This window comes from Chelonoidis abingdonii, chromosome 1, assembly GCF_003597395.2.
Source record: "Chelonoidis abingdonii isolate Lonesome George chromosome 1, CheloAbing_2.0, whole genome shotgun sequence".
In the NCBI taxonomy this organism is placed as follows: Eukaryota; Metazoa; Chordata; order Testudines; family Testudinidae; genus Chelonoidis; species Chelonoidis abingdonii.
Genome location: NC_133769.1, coordinates 49,294,571 through 49,314,929, shown reverse-complemented (window position 1 = coordinate 49,314,929; position 20,359 = coordinate 49,294,571). Strand labels below are relative to the sequence as shown.

The window sequence follows — 20,359 nt, the reverse complement described above, 5'->3', positions numbered from 1 at the left end:
TAAATTCCATCTGAAAGAAAACCTTACCAATGAATCAAGAACCCTGAACATCTGAGCTATGGTACACAATGTTATTCCTGGCAAACTAATGACTTTATGGCAATGCTGGATGGTGACCCACTCATAAGGAGATAGTGATTCCGTAATTACATTTTGAATAAATATAGGAGTCTATACTGTTTTACAAATGTTTGATTACACCTACACAGGCTTAGCAATACTCCTTTGACATGAGAAATTTAGGCGGCCTTCAAATTACATTTTCCCAAATTCAGTAAATTTGAGTTAAGTTTACAATAGACTTTTCTCACCTGAATTTAAAAGTTCTTCAATCATGGACACATCCCCAGAAGTCAAAGCTTTCTTTAATGTTTCATCCTTGTCTTGTAACTGTAATGTTTTACTAAATTGCTAAACAGGCAAAAAAATAAAATCAGAGCCAGGTTACTTCATAGAACATTTTTTCTACAAAACTTTCAACTTGCTTTTGAAGGCACAGTGGGGAAGGAAGTAGAAAAAAAATAATTGTTTCTTCCCTTTATCTTGGTCTGAATAATTGCCAGGATTTGTTCAGGTTCTACTATAATTTACTGAAAAGGACAATGCAAGAGAAAGTTACAGCACAGAAAGGAAAATAATTTACATACAGTTCTACAGTGAAATACATGTGCCTGTAAAAATGGCACTTTTTTACTCAATAGATCTGCTCTCCTAGCACATTCCACCAAACTGGCTTACATCATTAAAAAATGAGATTTTTACGAATCAACACAGCTTGTGGAGAGGTAAATTTATTTTCTTGCTTGCACAACAGAATTGATAGTTCCTATAGCAAGGCTACCCATTCTCAAAAGGGACTCCAAGTCCAAGTCTGGCAATACTGCCTTGAGACAATACTCCTGTGTCGCCCAGTGGCAGGATTCAGTAGCTATGTCACCCAATGGCGAGAGTCAGCAGCCAAGGATAGAGGAACTCAGGTCTTCCCTACTCCACTGGGTTCCAACCTAGAGCCCAAAGAAACGATAATTTACATTACACAAGCTAGGAGACAGGCGCCCCATGCTAGTCCCTGGGCCACTTTCTACCCCAGCTTCAGATTGTCTGAAGATCTGTCTTGTAGTCCCCTTTGGGGTTCTTGTCTGTGGTGGTGGTGGTGGTGGTTCAGCGTCCACAGCCCCGTGGCTGAAACGTCTGTGGCGGCTTGACCATAAGGCCTGGTCCCAGCCTTTGGGAACCACAGTGGCTACTCCACAGGAGACTGTAGACCCATCTGTCCTCCTGTTCAGTCAGCCCAAACCAAGCTGAGTGCTGCCTTTTGAGCCCTCCCTCCCCAGCAGGGGCGAAGGGGCACGGCTTTCTGTGTCCACAGCAACCCCTTTACTGTTGTCTCACTAACGTGGGGCTCGTACACCCTGTCACATCCATGCAAACCTAGCCTTATGCTGTCAGTTACACTTGCATACACAGCAGAATCCAAGGCCAATGTGGTTGCATAGATATAATTAAAGCAGTTTTTTGATCACAAATCTATTACTACTATTACTAGAAGTGCTGGCAGAATACTGGGGTGGCGTGGAATCATGAATATTTTGTTATTGTTTGTTTCAGTCACAGCATGTAGTAAGTGTCACCTAAACTCTGCATTTCCCAGTTTTCTAACATTCATTATTCCTTATTAAGAAACATAGCCTGACCTGATAATTAGGCTTGGAAGGATTAGATGTTTATTGGTAAATGTTGATTTCACCATATACACAAACCAATGAAAAATATTTCCAATAATAATCAAAATTTTCAGATAGGTAATTCCCAACAACTGAATGATTAAATAGATAAAAACAGAAAAAAAATGCTTAAAAATAAGATCACTGTTTATCCACAGGTTTAGCCAATCGTGGCTTCCACTGGCCGCGGTTTGCCACTCCAGACAATGGGGGCTGCAGGAAGGGCCACCAGCATGTTCCTGGGCCCGCACCGCTTCCTGCAGCCCCCATTGACCTGAAGCAGCGAAATGCGGCCAGTGGGAGCCATGATCAGCTGAACCTGCAGACACCAGGGGCTTTCCCTCAACAAGCAGCGGCCCATGTTTGAGACCTACTGGTCTAAACAACAGAAATTCACATCAGTAGCCCACAGATTAGCAATTTTTTTCAGGATTCAGTAAATATTTTGAATGAACATGGTCCAAACTCAGCAAAGCATTTAGGCAGGTGCTTATTTCCATGCCTATTCAAAGTCCTTAAGCAGATGCCCCACTGAAGTTAATGTGACAAAGTCCCTTTTCAGAGCAGATTTGAACTTTAAGTCAGAATCCTGTAAAACACAGGAATTTTAAAAATACCAATTTGCTAGGAGCAGCCAGAAGCCTTCAAGACCCCAGAACTATAATATTCAGTTCAACTGTGGTGAAACTCCAATGCAAAACTGATTTAATTGAGTAGAATTTTTCTTCCCCATCATTACAAATGCACATTTGTCAATACAGTGGTATGTCCTGGCTGCTCCTAAAATCATTTTGGTACATGAATTTACACTTTATTTAAATAAAAACAAAATTAGAAATAAGAAGCTAGCAGAAGTCATATTTCTTATGAATACCTAATACCCTATAACAGAAACAACATTTTTTTTTTTTTGTATTATCTTAAAACTTCTCACGGTCACTAAGTCAACTGGAAACCGTTGTGTGGATTCAGTATAAGGCTGTGAGAGTATTTAACACTTAGCTATACAGCATGCTGCACTTCCAAAGCCACGTACAAATAATGTACAAAAAAAGGCAGAAATGCCGGGGGTGGGAGGGAGAACATCCTCAGCCACATCCCCTTTGACAGAAGGCTGTGACCCAGAGGGTGGACGACTCATGGGCTTTGCTGGGTCAGCACAGGCCATGCATGGGACGTCATGGCTGCTCAGGGGCGCTCCCAGCATTGGTACCACGGTAGGACTCTATAGCAAAGCAGGACTCACATCACACCCAGCGAGCCACATGTGCAGCAGTAGTGCAGTTGACTAGGTTGCCAGGCATCCAGTTTTCATCAGAATGCCCAGTAGAAAAGGGACCCTGGCAGCTCCAGTCAGCACCCCTGACTGGGCTGTTAAAAGTCCATTCAGCAGTGCAGTGGGCCTAAGGCAGATTTCATGTCGGCCCTGCACAGCTCCCAGGACACATGTCCCTATGGCCCCTCGGCGCAGGGGAGCCAGGGATATTCTACGCGTTGCCCCCACCCTTAGCGCTGCCTCCATAGGTCCACGTGGCTGGGAACCATGGCCCATAGGAGCCGCAGGGGCAGCACCTGCAGGCAAGGATAGCATGCAGAGACCCTTGGCCAACCCTGCACCTAGGGCAGGGGTGGGAAAACTACAGTCATTTTAAGATGGCCCACAAGCTCCCACTGGGGAGTGGGATCTGGGGCTTGCCCGACTCTAGTGCTCCAGCCAGGCGGCAGGGTCAGGGGCTGCATCACGTGGCTCCTGGAAGCCTCGGGATAGCCCGCCCTGGTGCTCCAGCTGGGGTGCAAGGTTGGGGGCCACTTCACGCAACTTCTAGAAGCCAAGGCATGGCCCTGCTCTGGCTCCTACGCACTCCAACAGCCTCCTCCAGCACTCCAATGGGAGCTACACGGGTGGTGCCTGTGGATGGGGCAGCATGCAGATGCGCCTAGCCGTGCCTCTGTATAGGAGCTGGAGGAGGAACATGCCACTGCTTCCAGCTGCTTGAGGTAAGCACCACTCGGAGCCTGCACCTCTGAGCCTCTTGCCACATCCCAACCCCCTTACCCCAGCCCTGATCCCCCTCCTGCCCTCCAAATCCCTTAACCCCAACCCAGAGCACCATCCTGCACCCCACATCCCTCATCCCCACTCCCAAACCCACACCCCCAGTCGTAGCCTGCATCCCTTCCCACACCCCAACCCCCTTCCCCAGCCTGGAGCCCCCTCTCACACCTGAAGTCATTTCTTGCCCCCACCCTGGATCCCCAATTTTGTGAGCATTCATGGCCCACCATACAATTTCAATTCCCAGCTGTGGCCCTCAGACTAAAAAGTTTGCCCACCCCAGCCTAGGGGACTGCAGGGACACATGGGCCACTTCAAGGAGCCACCTGAGGTAAGTGCCAGCCCTCATCCCTGGCCCTACCCCACAGCCTGCACCCCCAGCCAGAGACCTCATACCCCTCCCACACCTGAACCCCCTGCCTCAGTCCAGCGAAAATGAGTGGGTGGTGGAGACCAAGGGAGGAAGGGCGGGTGGAGTGAGTCAGAGCAGAGCCTGGGGGAAGGGGTGGGGGTGAAGGGGGTTCAGTTTTCTGCAATGAGGAGGTTGGCAACCCCAGGTCCAACTGATTAGTGCCGAGCACGCGGGCCAAGCAAGGAAGCGCTCTCGACCGCCCCGCAACCCAACCACGTCCCAGCACCCACCGGCCGCGCCGCGGAGCGAGGCACCCAGTCCGGCCCCAGCAACACTGCCCGCTGGGCAGAGCTGCGGGAGCCCGCGGCCGCCCCCACCTGCGGCTCGTGCTGAACGAACCCGATCACCCAGCGGTCCTCGTCGCTGTCGCTGCTCTCGCCTCCCCCGGCCACCGCCAGCGAGCGGGAGGACCCCGGCATGGCCTCTGCTGCCACCGGCCGCGCACCCGCACTGCGCCCGCGAAGCCCCGGCACCCGAGCCTCGTTTCCACTCCCCGCCGCCAGAGCGGGAAACGATCTCAGGTGAGAAGGCGCTGCGGGTCACGTGGCTCTGCGGCGGCGCCCGGGGGACTGTGAGAAGGCGAGTTCTCCACCCCTGGCGGGGCGGGGCGGGGCGGGGCAAGGAAGGGAAACAGAGCCGTGGGAGGAAGCCTGCGGGCGAGGCGCAGGGAACGTGCAGGCAGAGCCGTGAGACTCCGCGGGCGGGGCTGGAAGTTGCAAGTTTATGAGTCATGTCCGGGCTTGGAATTTTAATTTTAATTAAGGCAGCATAAATCCCTGTCTGGAGCAGGAGGGGTCCTGTCTGGCCCCCTGAACAAGGTCTCATTAATTTCAGTAGGAAGTGGTGATTTGTGCTAGCGCCTTTGGGACAGATATGACTCTCTTTCCCCCCACCCCTCGAAACGTGATGGCTGCTGCTTACAGGATGGGACTAAGTATAAACCCCATAGTCAGTGATTTCTCTGCTCTCAGAACAAGAATTGTCCTGGCTGGAAAACTTTGAAGTAACACCACAGTAGCATAGAAAGGAGTGCTGAGGATCACCCTTATGGTTTCCTTTTACCATCACTAAATTCACAAATATCTGTTTACAGAACAAATTAGGAACCCAATCCCACAGTCCTTTCCCAAGGAAAACCACTATTTGCTGTCAGTGTGAGATTTGGCTGGGTAAGGAGTAAAGAATTTGGTCCTAAAACTAGTAGAAGTGTGCACTACCTGTGGGCCAAATGCACTTGGTGAGTCATAAAATGTGGCCCTGCCTGCTACTTAGTTTCTTACTTCTTCTATAGCATGAAGATAAGATCAGATGTCACTTTTTATTGCTAGTGAACTATTATTAATGTGTCAAGATAGGTACAGGTAATAAATGTTATAGTTCTGTGCATTTCTTTGTTAATGTTAGGAACCTTTAGGAAATAAAGTATCATAATACCACTACATAAATCCCTGGATGGTTCCTAACTTGAATACTGGATAACAGAAGTGATGACGAGGTAAAAATAATCTCTTCCATATTAGGAGATATGAAACTGTTCAGTTTAGAGAAGAGATGCCTAAGGGAGGATATGGTAGAGGTCTACAGAATCACAACCCGCATGAAGGAAGTGTTACTACCCCTTTCCATAACACAAGAACCAGGGGGCTCCTCTTGACACAGGTGCTGGCTTCCTCCTTGCTTTGGGGGTGCTCAACGCCTGCCAGGCACTGCCCCCACTCTACCCCTTCCTCCCACCCCTGCACAGTTCTGCCCCCTCCCCCAAGTGTGCCCTGTGCCTGCACCTCCTCCTTCCAGCACGTCCTGCATGCCATGGAACAGCTGATCTGGGGTGGATGGGAAGCACTGGGAGGGAGTGGGGGAGGAGTTGATCGGCAGGTCTGCTGGCAGGCAGGAGGCACTGTGGGGGAGGGGGAAGAGCCAGCTGCCAGTGGGTGCTAAGTAACCACTATTTTTTTTCCATGGGTGCTCACGGGCTGGAGCATGGAGTTGGCACCTATGCCTCAGGAAATTAATAGGCAGCAGGTTTAAAACAAACAAAAGGAAGTCCTTCATACAGCTCTCCATCAAACTGTGGAACTCATTGCCAGGAGATGTTGTGAAGGCCAAAAGTAAACTGGGTTTAAAGAAGAATTAGGTAAATTCATGGAGGACAGGTTAATCAATAGCTATTAGCCAAGCTGGGGATACAATTTCTTGCTTATGTTTAAGGCCCTACCAAATTCATGGCCATGAAATTTGGTCTTTCTCCCCTCCCCCCTGTGAAATCTGGTCTTCTGTGTGTTTTTACCTTGTACTATTCAGATTTCATGGAGGAGACCAGCATTTCTCAAATTGGGGGTCTTGACCCAAAAGGGAGTTGCAGGGAGGTCAGAAGGTTATTTTAGGGGGATCATGATATTGCCACCCTTACTTCTGCGCTGCCTTCAGAGTTGGGCAGCTGGGAGCAGCGGCTGCTGGTTGGGCGCCCAGCTCTGAAGGCAGCACCCTGCCAGCAGCAGCGCAGAAGTAATGGTATCAGTACCGCAACCTGCCCTACAATAACCTTGTGACCCCCCAACTCCTTTTTGGGTGAGGACCCCTCAAATTACCACACTGTGAAATTTCAGATTTAAATAGCTAAAATAATGAAGGTTATGATTTATTAAATCCTATGACTGTGAAATTGACCAAAATGGATTGTGAATTTGATAGAGCCCTACTTACATTCTCATGTGTGTTACAGGCAATATAAGTAGTGCTGCCTATAGTTATAATTGCCCAATACTTCCCCTTCTAAGACCTTTTTTTAAAATTACTTATCAGTTTGCCAAAATATAACTGGGCTGAAATTTTCATTGCCAGGTGTCTAATTTTTGGGGGAGGAGGGGCATGGGGGGGAAAGGGGTTGAGGGTGGAAATGGTTCAGCCATTTCCAAGAATGAGTTTAGGAAAAATATTTTGCCCAAGTTAAAGAATTGTGTGTAAGAATTGTTTTTAAAAGTTCTAAAGCTTCCATGCTTTGGAGAAGGAACTTGAAATCTGGGAGGTCACCCTGGTGTCAGGGATGTGCGGTGCCCATGAAAAATTAGCCAAATTTGGCAAGTTATGAACCTTTGAAACATCCCAGGTAGCATGTGTTCAGTATAGACTTGTTAGAGTTTAGTTGTCGAATTCTCCCAAAATTTCATCTGTAACAATTATGCTCCTGTCCCTAACATCTCTTGCATGCTAACCAGGCTGCCCTGCACCATCCCCACAGATGATGTTCCATCCTGGAACTGTAGGAGTGGAGCAGGATTTTCCTGCTATTGCTGTTCAGGGACAGAAAGTATTACAGAGAGACTGAAAAGCAGACCATTATAGCAAACCCAAAGTATACCTCTTCACTGGCTTTAAAACTAGTGCTTAATTCTTGCAAGGCTCAAGATTAGGAGGCAACTATCCTATGGCAGAAGAATTAGAGATCACTAGATGATGGAGACTCTTGTACACTGCAGGAGAATGGACTGCCCTTGAAAGAGGACACCACTTACTTTTTCTTTCCACTCTCCTAATAAACTCTTTTTTCTGCTCTTTCACATCAGTGATTGACACTCAGAGAAACAGACAATTACACTCACACACACACACAAAAGATACATACAAAACACACATTTCCTGTTTTATTTATGTCTCCTTTTCTGTCCTCTTCACTGAATATATTCCTTTGACTCATGGTGAGGTCCCTGCAAAACATAGCTTTGATGCTTTGTTCTGGTAACAAGAAGGGGGAGTTGTGTTTATATACTTTTTTTTCTACAAAATAAACAGTGTAAAAGAAAGAAACAGCAAATGTATCCAAAAGGCTCACTCAGTGCTTTGGTTAAAATCAGGTCAAATCAATGCACCTTTTAAAGTGTGAGAGCTGCTAACTTATGTTTACATGGATCTGGAAAGGACTTTACATATTGGTTATTTTTAAAAATTCAGAGCCAAAGAGGAGTAAAATGATCAGTAGAAATCCATTTTAATTGGGTTGTGATGGATAACTAGAAATAGTATTGCAGTCTAGAGTGGCAGAGGAAAAAGATTAAGATCTCTTGGGATGACTGAATTATCTTCTTTATCTATATAGTTACATGTAATGTTTTATACAGAAAGATAATTCACAGTCATCCCAAGAGATCTTAATCTTTTTTCTCTGTCCCTCTGGACTGCAGTCCTGTTTCTGCTATTTTAATGGGTTGCAAATATTTGCACAAAACTGGCCAGACAATACTTAAGCCAAATGAAAAATGTTATTTGCCATCATTCTGCAGCAGTTTATCCCAAAATGATAGCCAAATTTTTAAAATTGGTCATTGATTATGTGTACCCCAGGTTTTCCATGCCCACCTTAAAACATCTAAGTGCTTGATTTTCAGAAGATCTGATGACTCAGCATTTACTGGATTTCAGTGGGAGCTGTAGGCCTGTTGCACCCCTGAAAATCAGAGGCTTAGGGGCCCAATTCACTGATGCCCTGCACCTTATGTAGTCAGTTACATCAGAACCAAGCGGGTGTAAACTGCTACCATTCTGAGAGGATAGCATTTTGCCCTAGTCAAAGATACAATCATGAAATCAGTCCTTTAAAGTCAATGGGAGTTAGATGTGTATAACTGAGGGCAGAATTTGGAGCTTATGAGCATTACAACTAGATGATGATATGATTGTGTTTCTACATAACTATTCATTTTTTATTATTCAGTCCTGTAAGACCTAGTGTAAGCATTGATGATAATCTCCAGTCTTCTATTGATTGTGTGGTAAAGTAGGCGTGCTTGCATTACTGTAACATTCTGTACCTTGGGGAAGTGTGCTGTAACCCCCATATTCCTCATTTTCATATAATCGTGATCTTACCGTACAAGGCATGCTTTATTTGTATCAGGTGAAAGGTTATAATCTGCTAAAAGTCATTTCTCTACCGATATATGTATATCATTAAAGCATATGAAGTATAAGAATTGTGTAGTGTGGTTGACACTAAAACATGCTGTAAGTTGGGGGAATCAGTCAGATATTAGCTCCCCAGAGGCAACGTCAAGGAAAGTAATCAACGCCCAGGCAAGGTATCAATCAATCCATCAACGACCATTGTCCAGCAAGGGAGCTTGACTCACCTGCATGAGGCCATACCAGGGAATTTGCTCAACCTTGCTTGAAAAGACTCAGTAATCTTAGAATCATAGATTATTAGGGTTGGAAGGGACCTCAAGAGATCATCTAGTCCAACCCCCTGCTCAAAGCAGAATCAATCCCCAAATCCCTAAATGGCCCCCTCAAGGATTGAACTCACAACTCTGGGTTGAGTGCTCACCTGACTCTGAAAAAGATGGGGGGAGCAAAGCAAAGAGGGAAGAAAGGACATGATAAAAGGAAGAGACGTTTGCCATGCTCTTCCTGTCTCTTCCACCTGCATCTACAGACTGTGGTGAGAACCATCTAAGTTTGTAAGGACATTGAAAGTGTTAAGATGAGCTTAGAATACGTTTTGCTTTTATTTCTGACCAAATCTGACCTGTTATGCTTTGACTTATAATCACTTAAAATTCGTCTTTATAGTTAATAAATCTGTTTGTTTATTCTGCCTGAAGCAGTGCGTTTGGTTTGAAGCGTGTCAGAGACTCCCCTTCGGAGAACAAACCTGGTACATATCAATTTCTTTGTTAAATTGACGAACTTATATAAGCTTGCAGCGTCTAGTGGGGATAACTGGACACTGCAAGACAGAGGTTCCTAGGGTTGTGTCTGGGACCAGAGATATTGGCTAGTGTAATTCTCTTGCAAGTAGCTGGAAGCATCTTATATGCCAGAGGCTGTGCGTTAACAGCCCAGGAGTGGGGGTTCTCACAGCAGAGCAGAATAAGGCTGGCTCCCAGAGTCAAGGATTGGAGTGGCCTAGCAGATCACTGGTCCAGATAACACCAGAGGGGAACGTTACACATACATTTTATACTATTAAGCTTTAGTTTTAAATTATGATATCCTTCAGAAAAATCAGTAAGATAAATCAGTCTTTCATTACATTGTAGCCTACTACAAATACATTTTAAAATATTTTCTCTACAATGTAGTAAGTTATATTTGGTGCTGCTAAGTGCTGTTAAACAGCTGATGTTCATCTCAGAGGAGGCTGTGTTTCAGTGTGATGTGCAAAGTGATTCCTATATAGCTCTTACTTACCTCACAAAAGCATTGTAAGGCCTAATTTGTTAACATTTGTAAAGTACTTAAAGATTTTCAAATGAAAATCACTATAGAATTGTAATGAGCTATTAAAATGAATATTATTTCATTGAAAACATGCATTACAACTTTCACAAGATCAAATTAATTTCAACAGACCTTCAACATTTTTAATCACAAAAAGGGCTATCCTGTGCATCACTCTGTTTTTCTATATTCAACATTATATGGATATCAGTTATTGGATATATGAATTTCTATATGGTTCTATTGTTTTAATTCTGTATCATTCTTTAAATATTACAATTGTACAATGTATAAGTATTATCATTATTATTATTATATTTAGTGTTTATCTTACTACAGCATCCAGAGTGCCAGTCAGAACCATTGTGGTAAACATGATTCAAACATGTATAAAGATACAATTCATTCCCTAAAGTGCTCACTACTTTGTATACTGTAGAATTGGAAATGTTTGCTGTAAATTAATTGTTGGTATATTCACTGATATGACAATGCATACTAATTAATTGACATTATCATGCAGAAATTCTTAAACTGATGCCCATGTCTTACCAGTGGTCCTTAGTGCACTTCCTGGTAGACTATAGAATGAAGCATTTTGTGACTTAAACAGTAGCAGATTAAGGTGAGGAAGTGAATAATGAGAGTTGTCTCTCATACAAAATAGGCACAGAATAACAAGAGTTGGAGATCTATCCTGCAAACTTCAGCACTTGCCTGTGAAAACTTGTTGGGAGCATGAAAATAGTTTTTACCTAAAATGTACAGCACTAAAATAATTAATTTTACAATATTTGTTCATCTTGTAATTTATTATTCAAATTAAAAACACAATAAAAGACACAAAACCATCTAGCAAGCAATACTGAAAATACTGTATACTAAAAATGTTTCTGAAAAATGAAAACTATGAAGATTAGTATCAGCTTTATTTTTTTAAAGAATTTACAATGTATGAAATTATTTCATTTTTTCCATATGCTTCAAAGGCATGTTGAGGTTTCCAGGATTTTATAAATAGTAAATGAAATTTTTAAAGATTTCCTGATTCCTGAGCCTACCCACCCCTTCTTTTGAAGGCACTGAAAAGTGCATCTACAAGCTTTTCCTTGTATGTGATTGCATTTGTCTTTGTAAAAAATAATAAATACAGGAAAGGCTAGAGGGCTAACCACATAACTAAGCATGTTACGCTCAGAGAAGAAAACAGATATATTTCAACATATTTACTTCTGGAAAATATTTTGTTTTGTTTAATTGATATTTACTAGCATGTTTACAAAGCACATGGTGAACATTTCAGGTTTAACTCTGGAATACCTGTCAGTTATATTTTATTTCAGTCCTTCTGTGGTATTGGGCCCTTCCCCCTAGTCCTTTCTGACACAAAACTCCCATTTGCTGCAATGTGAATTTTGCCTTTGTAAAGATGGTTTTGCTATTTCCTTTTTCCTATTATCCAAGTTAGGGCCCAGTCCTAATTGTATTAAACTCATTGTTTGTACTGCTGTTGGCTGGTCAGAACAGGATCAGGTGTGTAGGTTGTGTGCCACAGATGTATGTGCTGGTGGTATAGGACCAGATACTAAGGTCTTTAAATCAAGGCAGACATCCACAGAATTCAACAGGAATTTGGTCAAGTAGGACTGTAGAATTTGGCCTTCAGCTAAGGAGGTGGTCAAAAATTTCACGCAAGTGCCCTGAGAACTTTTATCTCAAGAGATAATAAAATAACTTTCATTTCTATACAGTAGAATCGCAAAGATACGAACACCAGAGTTACGGACTTACCGGTCAACTGGACACCATGTGGACTCTAAAGTAATCAGGCAGCAGTGAAGACAAAACAAAACAAAACAAAACAAAACAAGCAAAAACAAAAAAACCCTGCAGCAAATACTGTATTGCCTTGGGGGCTCAGGGCTTTAGCCATGGGATGGCGGGGGGGGTTGGGGCTGCAGCTGCATGGTGGGAGAGGTCAGGGGTCTGGGCGGGGGCTCACGGCTTCTGACCCTCGGAAGCAGCAGGGCTCAGGGCTTTAGATCCAGGGGGAGCGCTGGAGCTCAGGGCTTCAACCCCATGGCTCCCTTTCCAGCTTCAGCTCTGCGGGGGCGTGCTGGGGCTCCAGCCCCATGGCTCCGTTCTTGGCTTCAGCCCCACGGAAGGTGCTGGGGCTCAGGGCTTTAGCTACAAGGGGAGTGCCAGTTTCAGCCCCAGCACACCCCCGTAGCTAAAACCCGAGCCCCGGCATACCCCCTGGCTGAAACCGGGAGCAGAACCATGGGGACCCCTGAGCCCCAACACCCTGCACGGGGCAGAGCCAGGAATGGAGCTGTGGAGCTGAAGCTCCAAGCCATGGTGCCCCCGCGAGGCTGAAACCAGGAGCGGAGTCACAGGGCTGAAGCCCAGAGCCCCAGTGCTCCCCCCAGGTCAAAATCCCTGAGCCCTGGCTCCCTCCACCCTGCAGCTGCAGCCCCAACACTCTAATGTCTTGTTCAGAGTTATGAAACATTTCAGAGTTATGAACAACCTCCATTCCGAAGGTGTCTGTAACTCTGAGGTTCTACTGTACTTGCAATTTGATGTTCACCATTATCTGTCTTTAGTCAGAATGAACTATCATAATTCATCATACTCATACCTTAAAGAGCAATTTAAGGTATTTCCACATTTTGTTCACCCTGCCAATCTTTTTTAAGAGACATCGATCGACCATGGGAATGGAGATTAAAGGATATTTGCCTGGCCAAATATTCTCATGATGGTGTACACTTCTTGATATTATTCTCACTGCTGTTGCATGATTACAACCACATAACAGAAAGATCAGCCATTGGGAGAGATGTTTTCCAATAAATTGTGAAGATTTTCACACTCAGGGAGACCTAAGTGGACTGCATTGGACCTGGAAATCCCTCGGGGACAAATAGAACTTTCTTCTGGGTTTAGAATAATAGTCTGTTGTATATGTCTTTAAATAAATGTTCATTTACAGAGAACAAGAATCTCCATTAGCCTAAACCAGCCCTCTCAATTGTTTCGCTTGTACAGAGGTTGGGGGGTGGGGAGCAGAAGGGAATACCAAACGTCATTGTATTTATATTTTATAACTGCAGATTAGATATTTCTTTTTAACAAGAGCTGACTAGTGAAAATCATAGAATATCAGGGTTGGAAGGGACCTCAGGAGGTCATCTAGTCCAACCCCCTGCTCAAAGCAGGACCAAATAAGGACTAGCTATGGATATAGGGGCACCTATAAAATAAAATACTGTATTTTACATACATCAGTGATCTTTTTAACATGTTTAAATTAAAAACAGGGCTTCATTTTCTAACTATTGACAAATTCAAGGAAATTAATAGTTTAAATATATTTGAAAGCTCCTTTACACTATAAGCCTTTTAGTGCAGAGACTATCAATTTTTGTATGGTTGCTCAGTGCCTAACACAGTGGGACCCTGGCTGAGTTGTCTCTAGGTGGTACTAAAAAGTACAGTCAGTAATAATAACAACAACTGTAAAAATCTCAGAATCTTCATTGTTTCAACAGCTTTCCCTTTGAAAATCTGTTAGTGCTCCTGTATGAGATTGAAACAAAGAATGACCTGCAAACTCTTATTCATTTTAGGGCATGTCTACACTACAAAGTTAAGTTGACTTTATGTAAATCAGCATCTACCCTCCAAATTAGTTATGTCAATCATGTGTGTCCACACCACGCTCATTGTGTCGGCAGGGTGCTTCCTCACTAGTAGCGCTTCCATTGATGCACAGAGCAGATGCAAATGCAGATGCAGAGCTATTCCACAGCGCAACTAGCCACAGGGGATTTTGGGAAGTGCTTGCAATGCCTTATGGGACAAAAACATTGTCGCAGGTGATAATGGCTTCAGCCTCCTTCCCTTCCCTAATCTCAATGGCAAACAACCCATGTCTTTTCATGCTTTTTTTCAAAAGCCTGGCTTAGCCACACATATGCCATAGCTCAAGAAGCATGGACCCTGCTCAGCTGTACACTCTTGTGTTGTCAGCATTACAAACACCTCATGCCTTATCCTGCAGTATTTCCAGAACTGAGACAGGACCTACTGTGCAGAACATTGCAATGTCACACAATCAGCCCTGCTGCAAGCCATAGAGCGAAACAATTCCCAGTTGCTGGTGGCAGTTGCGCATTGGCTGAACATGGTTGAGCACCTTGGTTCCTGGAAACAAGAACTCACAGGTGGGACCGCATCATTATGCAGTCAAATATCAGAGGGGTAGCCGTGTTAGTCTGGATCTGTAAAAGCAGCAGAGAATCCTGTGGCACCTTATAGACTAACAGACCTTTTGGAGCATGAGCTTTCATAGGTGAATACCCACTTTGTCAGATGCATGCAGGATTCTCTGCTATCATTATGCAGCTATGGCATGATGAGCAGTGGCTGCAGAACTTTTGAATGTGGAAGGCCACTTTCCAGTTTTTGTGCAGAGTTTTCCCCAGTCCTGAAGCAGAGCAATACCAAAATGAGAGCTGTTCTGACAGTGGAAAAGCGAGTGGTGATCACTCTATGGAAGCTTGCAATGCCAGATTGTTGCCCATCAGTGGGGAATCAATTCAAAGTTGGTAAATCCACTGCAGGAGCTGTTGTGATCCAAGTGTGCAGGGCCATTAATAGACTTCTGCTAAGAAGGGTAGTGACTCTGGGCAATATACAGGACATAGTGGATGGTTTTCCTGCGATGAGGTTTCCTAACTGCAGTGAGATGACACATGGCATGCATATCCCTATTTTTGGGTACCAGACCACCTTGGCAAAGAGTACATAAACCAAAACGGATACTTTTCAATAGTGTTGCAAACGCTGGTGGGTCATAGGGGCACCGATATCTCTGTGAGATGGTCAGGAAAAGTGAACATCTTTAGGAACACAGGTCTGTTCAGAAAGCTGCAAGAAGGGACTTTTTTTTCAGACCGCAAAATAACCACTGATGATGTTGAAATGCTAATCGTGATCTGGGAGATCCAGCCTTACCCCTTGCTCCCATGGCTCATGAAGCTGTACACTGGCCACCTGGACAGCAGTAAGGAGCAGTTCAGCAATAAGCTGAGCAAGTGCAGCATGGTGGTGGAATGTGCCTTTGGACATTTAAAAGGTCACTGGCACTGTTTGCTTACTAGGTTAGATCTCAGTGAAAGCAATATCCCCATTGTTATTGCTGTCTGCTCCATAATATCTGTGAAACAAAGGGAAAAAAGTTTCCACCTGGCTGGGGCGTTGAGGCAGATCATTTGACAGCTCATTTTGAGCAGCAAGATTCCAGGGCAATAAAAAGTGCCCAGCAAGGGGCTCTGTGTCTCCATGAGGTTTTGAAAACCTATTTCAGCAATGAACCACAGTAATATGGGACACTTATCTGTGTTGTGCCTTCCCAAACCATCCACACCATTACCTTAGTTCCCCTGTAAGCCCCCTCCCGCCACCCCTTGTCCATGTCTGGAATAAATAGAAGGGTTTTTTTCCCCCTCAAAGTGGTTTCTTTTATTATGCATAAACAAAGACACAGAAAGAAAATAAAATTAAGGTAACCTTAGGCAACAGGGATAACATTGGGGGAGAGAAACAAAGTCAGCTTGTTTTCAGAAGCACTGCACTCCTAACATCAAAGGTCTTGGAAGGGGTGTCTTCTGTTCTTTGTATCCTTCTCTGGGGTTGAATGGAAGGGATACTGTACCTCCCCACCCCATCTCATGGAATGTTTGTGGGAGGAGGATTGTGAACAGGGTGATGCTGGCAGGCAGTTCTGCAAAGGCTTCAAAGGGAGTCTAGCATCAAGCTGCCTTTCCTGAAGCTCAGCCACATGGCTCAACATGTCTGATTGGTCCTTCCTAATCTGCAGCATCTCTTGTTTTACATGTCCATGTCTAGTTTGTTGGAGAGTGAAATCCTTCATGATCTGAGCTCCATCTCAGCTGTCCCAGAGGTGTTCATTATCTTGCGGAACATGTCCTCCGGAGTCCTCTTTTTCTGTGCTCTAATTTGAGAAAGTCTCTCTCCCAGTGTGGAGGGTGCGCCAAAGGACAAACTTTCTGCTGTGAGGCATACAAAACCCAAGGCAACCATTGTTATGTGAACATCGTTTCTTGTGCAAGATTGATATTTAAAAAAAATAAACCCTTATTACATTTCACTGCAAGCTACAATGTAATCAGAATCCCTAGCTATTCCATGAGTTGGTTTGCCACTCCCCAGCCATGGTGAGCATGACTCCAAGGCATGGGTGACAGGTCTTGTGCTGCAACTTTTGGCAAACCTGGATCGGGAGCACAGTTAGGCAATTGAGCAGAGTCCCCCTCCCCCTAGCAACATGGCCAGTGCTTGAGAAAAGGCACCAGTGTTAAGCTTCCCAAATATTTTTTTTCCCCAAGGCGGCCTGGGAGTATGTGTGGAAGATACGGTAAGCCCTCCCCTCCTTTTCTTAACACAGCCTGTAAAATATGGCGACTGTTTCCAACCATAGCAATGACACATTAGGGAAAATGTGGTTATGGGACCCGGATTTCACCATAATGGGGTGGATCACTTGTTCTATTGTTTGCAGTTTGAATACTTGTATTGAAAACTTCCCCCATTTCCCTAGGTAATCCTCAGTGATATCAGTCTCCTTGAGGTTACCAGAGGCAGCAAGGGAGCAGATGCTGCAAGCGTCTGGGTACAGACCTGGTCCTTATACTGCTATATTGTGTGCCACAATGATGTCAGCAGAGTTAATACTGGAGTGACAAGGGAACGTGTCCTACCATGGTGGAAGAAACAAGACAGCCCTCCGCAGAAACCTTCTGCAAAGAATTGCAGAGTACCTCTACAAAATTTTCCTAGAGATCTCAGTGTAGGATTCCCAGGCCATCCCTGTGCACATAAACAGTCTTTTTTAGGGAGCACCCTCAGCATAGGTGGAGCAGTCACCGGCAAGCAGGTACCTACTGCACATCAATTTTTGTTCTGCTTAAACATATAACATAATAGAATGTAACCCCTACAGTTTGATTGGAAATGTATACTCACCAGAGGTGCCTTCCCCAACATCATGCTTGGCCACCACTTGGTCCTGCAAACAGCTAGGCTCCAGGGTTTAAAACAGGTCCTGGCTGTTAGGGAGAATGGATCCACTGCTCACCTGTGTCTCATTCTCCTCCTCCTCTTCCTCATCCACAAAGTCCTACTCATTGTTGCCTGAGCTGGCCCGGGACTCAGACTGCTGGGAGTAATGGTGGGGTTGCCATCAAGAATTACGTAAAAGTAGCATGTCTATGGGGCGGAATCAGAATGACCATTCACCTCCCTTGTCTTCTTGTAGTACGCTTGCCGAAGTTCTTTTATTTTCACATGGCACTGCTATGTGTCCCTGGCGTAGCCCTTCTGCCCCATACCCCACGCGATCTTTGGACAGATGTCAGCGTTTCTTCTGCTGGATTGCAACTGTGCCTGCACAGACTCTTCTTCCCACACAGTAATAAGATCCACCACTTCCCGAGTACACCAGGGTGCAGCGTGTTTGGGGCATTGAATCTCCATGATCAGGTATGCTGGGAAGCCCTCCATGCTGATTAATCAGGAAATGAAAATTCAACATTTCCCAGGGCTTTACCAAGAGAGGGACTGTTTCCTGCGTACCTGGCAGCCATGCAACAGAGTTGAAAATGCTCTCCAGAGTGGTAACCGCAGAGCATTGTGGGACACTTCCTGAGGCCAACTAATTCAAATTACACAACACAGTGTCTACACTATCTTCATGTTGACCTGTGGATGTTGGATTAAGCACTATGCCTCTTGTGGAGGTGGAGTACAGACATTGACTTTACATGTGACTTGATCAATGGAAGTGACCTGGTAGTATACATCATTAGGTTGTCTTAAGATGGCTTCCAACAACCTAACTCTGTAGTGTAGACCAGGCCTTTTAGGATCTGGTTCATAGTATCCCTATACCAAAGAAACTGTGAGCTGGAAATATAGGATGTGTTTTCAGAAAATGAAAGATGCTCAAATGCCATAACTACAGAGCCTAAACAAAACTACGTGTGTACTTGGAAAGAATAAACAGACTGCAACTATCTCCAGATGAACCTAATTTTGTAAAGAATCAATATGACCTTTCTAGCAGGCTTTACAATTGCAAGAGAACTAGTTTGGTGAAGTCAGCCACTCAGCCCTAAATATTTATAGTACAAAAATACAGCCATTTTTAGAACCCGCATTAATTCTTGATTACCTTTGAGATCAGATAGTGTTAAATATGTTTGCATTTTCATTTAATTCATGTTAATTTTACATGTTTTCCTGTATGTATTGTTCCTAGTCTTATTATGTAAATATCATTTCTGTTTTTTTTAATGTTTCTTTGTTATTCAGACCCTGTTAGTGCATACAGATGCATTAATCTTTTGTTTCACCTTCTAACGGGTTGGGGACTCACCACCTGGCGCCTCCTACTGGTCACTTCTGGGAATAAGCTCGTTTCCAGTGGAGCGCCCCCTCCTGGTGGTGTCCTGTCCGTTATTCTGCCCTCTATCGGCGTCTCTGGACCCGCGTTGCTCCCTGCTCAGCGGCGTCCTCTTCGAGAACACTGCCCTCCGGCAGTGCCCCTCAGTCTATCTGCAACCCCTTCCGGGGATGGATCGTCAGCAGTCCTCCAGTCAAGCCTTCGCTTGCAACCACCCGCCCTCTAAGTCTAATCCCTCTCGGCAGGGATCTGGCGTGGTCCATAATGGCCAGTGACTGAATGTACTGCCAGGAGGAAGGGTGGGGGGACCCAGGCCCGCCCTCTACTCTGGGTCCCGACCCAGGGACCCTCTGGCATTCGCCTTGCTGTCCTCCTCCTTTTCCTCCTCCGTCTGTTTCCCTGGGCCACTTCCCCTACGGCCCCTTGCACCCGCTAGGCCCTTTCTGTCAAGGCCCGCAGTCTGGTGGCTAGGGGCTAGAGCTTTCTAGCCTCCTTGAGCCTGCCCAGCACTGCGCTGTCCACGGTGCTAGTCTGTCCCCTGGAGACTGACCTTCTCCCTTTCAAGTCCTGAGACAGACTGACTGCTCTTGCTCTGGGCAGCCTTTGTATACCTCTGAGCCGGGCCCTGATTGGCTGTCTACAATCTGGGCCCTGATTGGCTCCCTATAAGTCCTCCTTTAATTGGCTCCTGGGCTGGGCAGGCTCCCTGGCCTGCCCCAGCCCATTCTCCCAAGGAGTGGGGCAGTCCGCCCCACTACACACCTGCATTGGTGGCCTGCAAATAACTCTGCCCTAGGCCACTTAGCAAAGCACATTGTTGTAATGTAGCTTTGAGGTTACAAAGGTTTGAGTTTCTGTGGCAAACATAGGCTCCTGATCAACCACAGATAGAAAAAGACATTTCAGGCCAGTTTTCACCAGAAAGTCAAGGAATTGCAACAAAGCGAAAATGACCTCAAGACATCAACTAAAGATATATTCACAACACCTTTCATCCTTACATGTTTCCCCTTACATCAGAATTACTGCCATCTTATTTGGCCTAAGATTTGCTGCCATCCATTCCCCCATATATTTCAGGCAGTATGTGGCCCAGAGAACACAGTATCCAGCTCTAATGTCTAAAACCAAACAGGTAAATATTATAACTGAGAACTGTTATGAGCACGTGAGACCTAAATGGCAGAATCTTTCTGTAATACAGTAGTTGCTAGGAGGGTCATTGTAACTGGACTTGCAGCCACTATCCACTCTTTCTAGATTGGTAGCTCTTCATTGCTGAATAAAAACTTCTCAATCTTCCCTATATATCTGTTATCATGGAATTGAAGGTAGTCCAAATTCAGGCTGTTTTTGTAGTGAATTTCCTTATACCTTAGTTCTCTAAAAGCAGTCAACAGAAAGTGTGCTGAGACTGCTATCACAATTTTTTTAATTCAACATGTCTGGGGGGACATTTA

At 44.9% G+C, this 20,359-nt stretch overlaps 1 protein-coding gene across 1 annotated transcript in view; it reads right to left on the bottom strand.

Annotated features, from left to right (window-relative positions):
* The window catches only part of ASZ1 (ankyrin repeat, SAM and basic leucine zipper domain containing 1), a 99,844-nt gene extending 95,233 nt beyond the window's left edge, over positions 1–4,611 (bottom strand). Inside the window, exons 1-2 of the mRNA XM_032803948.1 lie at positions 4,510–4,611; positions 312–411 (exon numbers count right to left, since the gene is read on the bottom strand). Coding sequence (XP_032659839.1) covers positions 312–411; positions 4,510–4,611 — 202 coding nt within the window. The remainder of the gene's footprint in view (positions 1–311; positions 412–4,509) is intronic.
* Positions 4,612–20,359: the final 15,748 nt, after the last annotated feature.